The sequence below is a fragment of the Trachurus trachurus genome, assembly GCF_905171665.1.
Source record: "Trachurus trachurus genome assembly, chromosome: 22".
NCBI classification, from domain to species: domain Eukaryota; kingdom Metazoa; phylum Chordata; class Actinopteri; order Carangiformes; family Carangidae; genus Trachurus; species Trachurus trachurus.
The window spans coordinates 18,580,827-18,591,365 of record NC_139907.1 but is presented as its reverse complement, the minus strand read 5'-3'; the positions used below and the strand labels follow the sequence as shown (position 1 = coordinate 18,591,365).

Sequence of the window (10,539 nt, the reverse complement as noted above, 5' to 3'; positions counted from 1 at the left end):
GCCACATCCTTTATAGCCAAGTCCAGCTGAAATGAAAAATACCCTCATCATACGGTGCACCCACTGAACACATACGCCAAAAAGTACAACAATATATTCTATTTATAGCCTGCTGCTTTTCCATGCTTTTGGGGATAATTGAAAACACTGAGGCGACTTGAACCAGTGATGTTTTTGGTATTGCTAGTTATAGTGCAAGCAGAGGACATACAGTACTAGGTACAGGTATCAAAATATACCTGTAAGTAATATCATTAATATGGTTACTTCTCAAAGTTTTATTACATAAATACCTACAGTTTGGATTTTTTTTACTTCCAGGGTTATTGAATAGATAAATTGTTCTCACCTGAGATGACAGTTAATCATGCCACAAAGAGCTAAATGGCTTCGAAACAGTGATTGACACATTCAGCTGTTGGATATATAGTCCATCAAAATGCCTGTTCTTATTTTGGTAATCGTATCTACCCTGACTGATAAAATAAATAAATAAAACAACACGGTGGGAATATTTATGAGAGTGGCTTCTTTACTGCAGGATATTGTGGCCTGGTCACTTCATTCACAAACTCACACAGACGAACCATCTCTGGTCGGTGTGCTCCTCCTCTCACTCCTCCTCTCACCTTCAGATGAGCTGAAGTTGTTTCTGTCTGTGTGTGGTGGTGGGTGGTAACAGAAGACACGGGGTCCTACAGGACATGACACAACAACACACACATGGTACCGCTCATTTCTTGTGAAGGAACAGAGGAATGATGCCCCTCTCCCTCCTCCTCCTCCTCCTCCTCCTCCTCCTGTCAAACGTGATAGCCTTCCTCCCCCTCCCCCTCCTCCCCCCAAGTTCCGGGTCATGTCACGTGACTTCTCCGCCCCCACATGCTCCCACCTCCCCTCTTCACTCCCCTCCCTCCCCCTCCCACCACCACCTCCCCAAGTAAACAATTCAGCAGCATTTCATTATGTCTGCCAACAGCCCTCGATGCTTATCTGAGTAAAAAGGCGATGCTAAAGCGCTGAGCTCACTGACAGATGTCTGTGAGCCTCGTACAGACGACAGACTTCTTTTTTTTCTATGAATGATTTCCTACAGAGGGATGTCCATTCTGGAGACTGATGATAATAAACGGATTCAATAGGCTACATACAGGCGACATACTGTCTTCTTGAAACGCACGTGCAAAATGTGTCAAGTCGACCTTGAATGAAAGAAAAGGGATTTATAGCCTATTATCGGAAAAAGCATAGGATAATATTTGTCTTTCATCATCATCACTTTGATATTGTTTACCCTTGATTAAATGGACGCATCAGAACACGTTTTGATCGCCCAGGAAATGGTTACACGGCCTATGTGTATTTATAAATAGACTCACGTTTCTCACCCCATATTGCACTGATGAGAAGCCGCTGCTGTTTTGCTTTAACGTGACAATGAAGCGGTGGCGAGGTCTAATAACAATATAACAGCGGGTTTACATATTATTCGTGGGGTAAATCCATTGGAGGATAGAAATCAAAAAATAATGCTCATTTATCCCCCCAAAAATGTAGGCCTGTGTGGCTGTCAGGTCTGACCCCCCTCCCCCTCCGCGGATGGTACAGTCTTGGTTCATTCATAAAATTCTAGCAGAGCATAAAAGGAGGGGCTTGCATTCTAGTCGTCCAGTTACCAGGTATATACCTGGAGAAAAGACCCGAGCCGCTCTGCCCAGCGGAAGGCCAGAGTCACATCTGTCATTGATCAGGACTTGTGGGATTTTTTTTGATATTTTTTTATTTATTTATAATTATTACTAATATTCACCCCCTCCTTGTGATGTATCATAACAACCTGACGCCTGACATGGATCCAGTCTCTCCCACCTGCCGGACAGAGTCTCCTGTCGGGACACTCTGCCAGAAGACGCCAGAGGAGGCGAGCTCTCCCGCCGCCTCCACAGACAGCAACGCAAAGGTATGAATGGCTTTGTTGATCATATATATTCAACATGCAGACCCGGGGGAGGGGGGAGGTGGGGGGTGGAAGAGAGAGAGGGGGGGGTGGGGGGGCACCCCGTTTACAAGCAGATAAAACAACCGGATTTATTTCATTCACAGATTTAACTAGCTTCATGTTTTTCTTTTAATCCTGGTGGTGGTGGTGGTGGTGGGGGGGGGGGAGGGGGGAGGGACTGATTGATAAGATTTTAATTAACTTGACGCGCGTTAATTTTTCAACATTTTTTTTTTTTTAATTAATATATCTACTTGACAGTCTGATTGATCCGGGGGGTCTGGGCGCGCGTGGGAAATGTGACAAAACTGCAGCGCGCGGTGGTCGTCTTGTTATGATTCTCGACGTCCTGGGACCAGAATGTGAGCGTGTCGATGCAGCGGTTCATTGAGAAAAATAAATCCATTCAGGAGACTCCACAGCATCTCTGCGTCAGTGTTGACGTCAGGAACAATGATAAAGTCAAATATTGATCCGGAGAAGGCTATTTCTGGTCGGGTATATTTCAAGAAAAATATCTAACACATGCAGAGGCTACCCTTTGTTTTAGACTCCAGACATATGTTTATTGATTGATTGATTGGTTTATTGATAGCTGATCTCATCTGAATAAAATTCATTTTACACCACAGAAATAGAAGTATTTAACATAATCTATATTATAGTCCTCATTGTGGGTTTATTTCAATTTTTTTTCAGGAGGTCTGTCAAGATATGAGCGTTCAAGACACTCCATTTGTTCCAACAGTCACCGCAATTTCCTCTACCCCAGATTTCCAGTGGATGGTCCAGCCTACAATTATTACATCTGTCTCCCCGTCTCTGGGTAGCAAGCAAGCCAATGAACCGCAAAGCTCTCACAGGGCAACACCCAAAGCAGGCGGGAATAAGGGAAAAAATGCTGCCAGGAAAGGGAAAACAGAGCAGGTAGGTTATAGCTCAGACCAAGTCTTACCTGCTATTGGACAGAGGAGTCAACAGTGTAAATTTACATATGCCAATCTGAATTCCTTGTGTGCAATAGTGCTATTGTGCATGCTCCTGTGCTGCCTGGTGCTGGCTGTGTGCCTTCCTTAGGCAGTCAATTTATATTCAGGTCACAGCAAGTCTGCAACAATGGTCTATTTTTAGACGCATTGCAGCGAAACATGCTTTTGCCATTTTTCAGAGGCTGGATTGACACAGGATGTAGTGGATTAGGAGGTGAGATGGCTGGATTCTTCAAGGTAGTAACCGAATTACTCTTTCCACATCCCAGCTGTCTCCGGAGGAGGAAGAGAAAAAGAGGATAAGGAGGGAGAGGAATAAAATGGCCGCAGCAAAGTGTCGCAACAGACGGAGGGAACTGACAGATACGCTGCAAGCTGTAAGTAAACAGTGATGCATTTACTCAGCTGTCATTCGCGCCCACTGTTGTGTGTGTTCTCCCATGTGGATGATGCTTGTTTGTTTTGTTTTTTTTGGGATGTCGATCTCTCTGAAGGAGACAGACGAGCTGGAGGAGGAGAAAGCAGCTCTGGAGACGGAAATAGCCAACCTCCTGAAAGAGAAAGAGAGGCTCGAATTTATCCTGGCCACACACAAGCCTGTGTGCCAAATGTCAGAGGACCTGGAGGCTATTTTCCAGGAGCCCGCGGGATCCCCAGAGCTGCCGCCCAGTCCGGATGAGGACAGACTTCCAGAGGACGGGATCCAGGAAGCTCCCTCGCTCCAGGACATGGACATCCCCAGTGATCCGTCCGAAGCCATCTCTGGGAACTCCAACATCTTGCTGTGTGCCAGCGCTGAAATCAACATCTGCGACCTGGAGCCCTCTCTGGACATTAAGGAGGGCCTGCTGGACAGCATGCTGCCCAGTCTGGAGGAGGAGAAAACCCCCATGGAGACGGCTCGGTCTGTGCCAGACATAGATCTGAGCAGTTCTCTCGGGGTCTCGGACTGGGAGACCCTGTACAAGTCCGTTTCCAGCGACCTGGAGCCCCTCAGCACGCCCGTGGTGACCTCCACCCCCACCTGCAGCAGCTACCTGTCTGTGTTCACGTTCGCGTGTCCCGAGCTAGACTCTCTCACAGAGGGATCGGACAGCCATAAAGGAGGAGGGGGCAAAGCTGAATCTGTCGACATCCTCAACTCTCCGACTCTCCTCGCCTTATAGTGTCCAGAGGGAGGTTCGCCGTCCGATCTCTCTGGTTTCTGTTTGCAGGTTCCTGACTTTGAAATGTAACGTGAACAACGTTATGCCACAGTATGCCGTGACACTTCAAGGAACACATTCATGAAATGTCTTGTGTGTGTGACTAAAGCAAACATATAAACTTTCTCCAGATACATAGCCAACAGAGTGATGTAGCTAAAAGCATGGCTTTTACTTTAACAGGAGGGACTTGAAGTAAGTTTTGAGTTTAAAACGCATGCTGAGAAATTCCAAATAATTTTCGAAGCTCATATATATCTGATCTGTTCCTAGATCTAAGATGTAATGTGGAATTTAATGTTACAGTATGGTTTTGTGTTTTGGTGTCAATAGTGTATTGATTGCTGTAACTGTTGTATTTACATATTCATCTATGTTTAAAAAAAAGAAAGTACCTGCATACCTCAATGTCATCAACTGTGGTTTGACCTCATTGTTAAAATGTTGAAAGTTTTCCATGAAAACATCCAGTGCTATATACTATATATATATAAATATATATATCAAGATGTAACTTATGATTTATTTTTTTACCTTTCAGATTTTGACTTATTTGTTAAATTTAAAAATAAGTGAAAATGAGCATTGATTGCTTATCTATGCTGCTGAATAATTACAATAAACCTACATTCAGAGTGGTGCTTGGTGCTGGTGTTTGGTGTCTCTAAGAAATTTGTTTTTAAATCAGTGCAAATATTGAAAAATAGCAGCTCACATATTATTCCAAGACATTAAATTAAATATAACTCTACTAATGCAGTGTGTAGAATATCCAAATTCAACTGTGATTAAAAAAAATCAAATCACAGAATTTTTTTAATGTAACTTTAGTGTTTCATATTACCCAGTTAAAGCTCCCCTGAGCTTTCACATCTGCAGCTCCTCTGCCCTGTGGATCCTTGTTTGTGTGTCTACTGGAGATCAGCAGCACTAATGTATATGCAGTGCAGGCCTCCATCTGGGCTCCAGTCTGCCGTTGCAGCAGTTTGCTGCCTCAGTGTTTCTTCTTTATGGGAGGAGCGGTGCGACTTCCCCACTTCTGCCCCCACTATGTACTTTTTTACATCCCTGCTTACGTTTGGCTGGCATAGCCTAATTTCCGCATTCCCAAATCCTCCCAGATTGGGATCACGTTTAAAATCGGGCTGATGCAACGATTTCCACTTTTTAAAATCTACTCTCGACCCTCGGCTGAGCAGAAGAAAGGACATTTGTTGCACCTGGGATCAAAGTCAGGTCGGTAGATAAAACTTCTTTAAGTCGAGGGTTGAATTATTTGTCCATGCTGAGGAGCTCATTGGCGCGCCACGCATAGGTCACAGCGAGCATAGTTTGGTGAGCAGCCCTGTGATGTTTTAGCTTATACGCTGCGTTTCACAGCACTGTCAAGACTTTTACGTGATTTATTTACGTTTTCAAAGTAGCCCTGACGTCTCAGTGAGCATGCTACAGAAAGATCATTTGTCTTTTGTGCTGCATGCTCCTCTTACATGGAGCCACGGCGTGCACAATTCAGAACAAAATGTCCTTATTATTATGTGCAGTCCGGCGTTTTTACATGGGGCTGCGCTGTGGATCCGAAAAGCCGCTCTTTATTTAAGGCGAGATCCGCTCCCGAGGTAAATGCTGTAACATTTTTATCACTGCAGCTCTGGTGGAAAGAGAAAGTTACGTAAGACAAATGCCGCACTGAAGAAAAACTTCCGCTTTCAAGTTGACCAGTGGCTCTAGTGAGCATGCTGCACCACTATGTAGTCCATTATACATGTATTCATATGTTATTGCTTGTTCATAATCATAGACCAGTACCTCATATAAAACTGCAAGGACCTCATGTGATGCAGTTTAATGAGTGTTAATTGCTCCTTTGCAGCTTCAGGGGGTTAATAAAGTTATTTAAACTACTATCACCATTATAAGAGGATGTTTCATTAGCCAGCTGTTTTAATCTGTGGACCATGATAGGCTCAAAAGACAGTAACTGGTCCATGGTTTGCAGTCATGGGGGTTTAGGTGGTTTTTGGCTTTCTGCTGTGGTTTCGTTAAAATTTCAAGCCACAGTCCTGGTGTGAGTGTGTGTATGTGTGCATGTGTGCGTGTGTGTATGTGTGTGTGTGTGTTAATACAGATTTCCTCTATTTAACCAGTGTGTTTCGCACCATCTTCAAAACAAACTGTTGCTTCTGGCTGTCATGTGCCGACATCGTGATCAGCAGAGCTCCACTTTGTCACTCTGACCTATAGTTTGGGGAAGTGTAAAAGTGCAGTTATGCCAATGTGTGATTCTCATGTCTACTTGAAGCTCTAACTGTTAAAGATATGTGTAGTTGGTGTATGTAAACTCTTTAAGACCCCCACTCTGTGCTGCACTCATCACAAGGCAAGTAGTTATTTTCCAGAGGAGCATTTTAGCTATACCAGATATTGTCAGTTTATTCCTGTAGTCTGGGCTAAAGGGGCTCTGAGTAATTGACCTCAGATAGTAGTTTTTAGCTTCGTCATGTGGCTTGGAAATCCACTGAGCTGGTGTAGTAATTTCCTGTGTCTTTGCCTGGCTTTGTTCATACATCTCTCTCATTGCCTTTGGGGACATTTCAGTGTTTTAAATGAATATATTTTCCAGCATTAGACAGGGCATGACAGTGAAAACCTTTACAAACATATTCTAAAAATAGTTTTCTTTTGGTTAAACAAAAGAAATCAAATTTGGGTTCAAACTTTCCCACATTACGCTGTACTTTGACAGCCACGGTTCCACTCCCCTGACATTTAGACTCAGAAGGAGGAAACCACAGTTAACGGTATTTCTTGACAACAGCTTGTTTTAGCTCCCCTTGAACATGAGGGGGAATTTGTCTGAGCCTGCTTTGTTGCCCATCTCTCCTTTGGCCTTTGTGGATTAAATAAGGCAAAATTCATGCCAAGGCCCCTGTAAATGGTGCTATATTCATTCCAGAAAAAGAAGCAAAATAATAAAATAGCCTAATGAGAGCAGCCTCAGCATCCGGTTCCTATAACAGACCAGCAATTCATCACAGTGGCGAGTCTGACTGCTGGAAAGGAGCAGTGAACCTTGGGCAAATGCCTTCGTGAAGCCCTTTAACAAACTGCAGGTCAAATAAAGGACTTAGTTTCTTCCAATGTGTTAATGGAAAATGGCTGTTTCCTACCCTCATACCATAAACCATGCCCCAGTATGTTCTATAACAAGCAGAGCAGACTGAGTTTTACGTGTTTTTCATTGATCTGGTTTACTTGCTGTCTGAGTCTGTCTCCCATTTTCTCCCTCTGCCTCCCTAGCTGTGGTCACGACCGAGTCTGACACGATGCCAGGACAAATCCCAGATCCCTCTGTGACAGCAGGCTCCCTGCCCAGCCTGGGCCCGCTGGCTGGGATCTCAGCCACTACGCTAACTGACAAGCTTAAATTTGGTGACCTCCAGGAGTTTGGGACAATGCTGTCACCTCTGCACTTCCTGGACAGTCTGGGGAAAAGGCCCCTAGTCATCAAAACAGAGGTACTGGACACACCGAGGAGATGGCAGCCAGTAATCCTAAATGTCTGTACATGTGAACAGTCAAACCAAACTACTTTGAAGTATTTTTGATTTCTGGGTTGTTACCATACCAACAACAGTGGACAAATACAGTCCAAAAACAACATTTCAAATATATCATACAGATTCTTACTTCAAGAAGAGTGTTATCTTATTCAATGGGACCACCTAGTGGATGTAGTGAGGCATGTTACTGTTGTTTGTGGGAGACTCTTCACCCGGACTGTCCAAGGGAAAAAAACAAAACAAAAAATTTAATGAACAAGAAGAAATTAACTCTGGCTCTGTTCAGCTATTAGACGCTTAAGGGTTAAGTTGATAAGTTGAATTTTAGTTGAGTTTTCGGACATTGTGAATGTGGTGCACTTATCCCCTATCATTGTCTTATGCAAAAAGGCCAGCAAGAGACGTGATGCACCTCTGTTGCAAAGCATTGCTTGAGATAAAAATAATTCACAGCATATTTCATTGTACAAACAGATCACTCAGATGCATGGATTTTTTTCCTACCGCCACAGCTCCCTATCTTTAACTAGCTCAATCATAATGCCATTTTAATTAAATAACTGTTATACAAAGAAGAGAAATAAAATATTCTGTGATTATTTTATTCTTTCTCTTGGATTCTTGGGGCTCAAACTGTTCAGCAGATCCATTGCAGATTAATATATTGTCAATCTATTTTCCCGTGCTGTTCTTCAGAGAGATGAAGAAGCAGAGAGGAGGAAACGAAGGCGAGAGAAAAACAAAGTGGCTGCAGCTCGATGTCGAAACAAAAAGAAAGAGAGGACAGATTATCTTCAAAAGGTGAGACATACATATCTAAACATTTATTTTTATCTGTTATAACCCCCTCCCAAATAAATCCGTGATCTCAGTCCCCCCTTTCATGACTCCATTTTCCGTCCATCCTCTTGACAGGAATCGGAGAGACTAGAGATGTTAAACTCTGACCTTAAGGCGCAGATTGAAGAGCTGAAGCTGGAACGACAGCAACTGATCCTCATGCTTAACCGCCATCGCCCCACGTGTATTGTCAGGACAGACAGTGTCAAAACCCCGGAGAACGAGGCGAACCCCCTGCTGCAGCAGCTGGAGGCCAAGTGAAGGTGCGACGAGCTTCTACAGTCGACGGTTGAGAAGCATTGGCAGCCAACAAGCAGCACTTAGCTTTGGGCCTTGGTCATGGAGGAGAACCAGCGATGCCCTCCTGCCCTAAGACACAGAGCGATACAGCACAAAATGAGGATCCAGTATGATTGGACAGTGTTTTGGCAGTTAAATCAAACTTTTCACTTCTCTCTCTGTTTGCTTCCCTGTTTAGTTTGGTCATTTTGGTCATTAGAGCTCCAGGCACTATTATTATGAAGTTGAACAAAAAACACAACTCATTATCTTACATTGCTCTCACTTAGTTTGTTGTTTTATTGACATTTTGTTCCATATCTGTTCATTCATTTTGCCTTTTGCCAAAATGTGCTTCAGCAGCTAAAACCATGTGTGGTAGCAAAAACAATCCACTATGGACATTGCATTTGGTCATGAATTACAACACAGAAGAGTTGTTTCAACAGCATCATTTGCTGTTTCCATGTGAGGCAGGTGTGAGAACAATGAACTGAATGGGATCAGGCCTTAAATAGATTTAATGAGTGGTTGAACACTTCTCTGTCTTTATGCTAAGGATTGTTTTGGCTTATTTTAGCATTGCTGAAATGCATTCTGGGAATTATAGCAGTTTCAACTTTATTCTAATTAGAAATTTCAACAGATGCATTTCATATAATAGCCTATATATATATAAAAAACATGATTGCAGTAAGGAGATAAATCACAATGCATTAACCGTCACACCTACAGACACAGAATTGTTGTTGATGTCATTTTTTGTTCCTTCAAACATTCGGTGGCTGAGCAGTTGACCCCCCCATCACCCCTCCTTTTATTCCTATGTTTTGGCGCAGGCGTCATGTATGCACATATATATGAAATGTTTACATCAATGTACTTTATGTTCTGTTTCCATATTGTTACTACCAATTATGTTTATGTTTTTTTATACTTTTGTATATGATGTTATATAAGCATATAAGCTATCACAAAATCCCATTTTGTACTTCCTTAAGAAATAAATGTTTAGTTTCTTTTTATTTTTTAACAGGAATTTTTTAGTCTTAAAAAATTGGACACATGTGTCATGTTTCCTGACCACAATTTCTGGTAAAGGGTGCCATCCTGTGGCCAGCAGCAGCACAACCTGGTTAAAACTATAGACTACACATATTAGTTTTTGGTTCCAAACATTTGCTATATCTTCATGCAGAAACCTTTAAACAATTTAAAATGTCTTGAATATAATGGCCTATTTACAGTATGCATTGCAACATATCTCTCCAGCAGGCAATTTTCCCCATGAGGTTGTGAGCCTTCAGGGATCACAATGGGTTTTGTAGGTGTTTCCCATGAGTTAAATTATTATAGCTGTTACCTCATGAAGCAAAATGGTAGGCTAATTATCGTTTATTCTTCTCACTTCATTTGTAAATCATCCAACAGCAAACATCTTATCACATGACTTTCATTTATTATTTCTTCCTATTTTTTTTAATTATAGGCCTGGTACCAGAAGTGACATACTAATATTCAGATTTGGCATTTAATCCACAGAGTATAAGTAGGTCTATGTTAGAGCAGAAGTACTCAGCATGTCGGAACTAATGGAAACCACAAAGCAACAAGGCACTCATTGTACTTTTACCGGGAGGGATTTAATTTGCAGATTAAAGACT

General features: G+C 42.6%; 2 protein-coding genes across 2 annotated transcripts; both read left to right on the top strand.

Moving 5' to 3' along the window:
• Window positions 1–1,711: 1,711 nt before the first annotated feature.
• fosaa (v-fos FBJ murine osteosarcoma viral oncogene homolog Aa) lies at window positions 1,712–4,154 on the top strand (the record flags this gene model as incomplete). The annotated part of the gene is made up of 4 exons (XM_083998048.1): window positions 1,712–1,960; window positions 2,699–2,926; window positions 3,258–3,365; window positions 3,483–4,154. Exons 1-4 carry the CDS (start codon window positions 1,823–1,825, stop codon window positions 4,152–4,154), a joined length of 1,146 nt encoding a protein of 381 aa, XP_083854174.1. The 5' UTR covers window positions 1,712–1,822.
• A 1,137-nt stretch (window positions 4,155–5,291) lies between these two features.
• LOC311005375 (jun dimerization protein 2-like) lies at window positions 5,292–9,741 on the top strand. Its single transcript, XM_083997761.1, has 4 exons — window positions 5,292–5,429; window positions 7,494–7,711; window positions 8,453–8,557; window positions 8,672–9,741. The coding sequence occupies exons 1-4, from the start codon at window positions 5,342–5,344 to the stop codon at window positions 8,855–8,857; spliced, it is 597 nt and encodes a 198-aa protein (XP_083853887.1). The 5' UTR covers window positions 5,292–5,341; the 3' UTR covers window positions 8,858–9,741.
• Window positions 9,742–10,539: the final 798 nt, after the last annotated feature.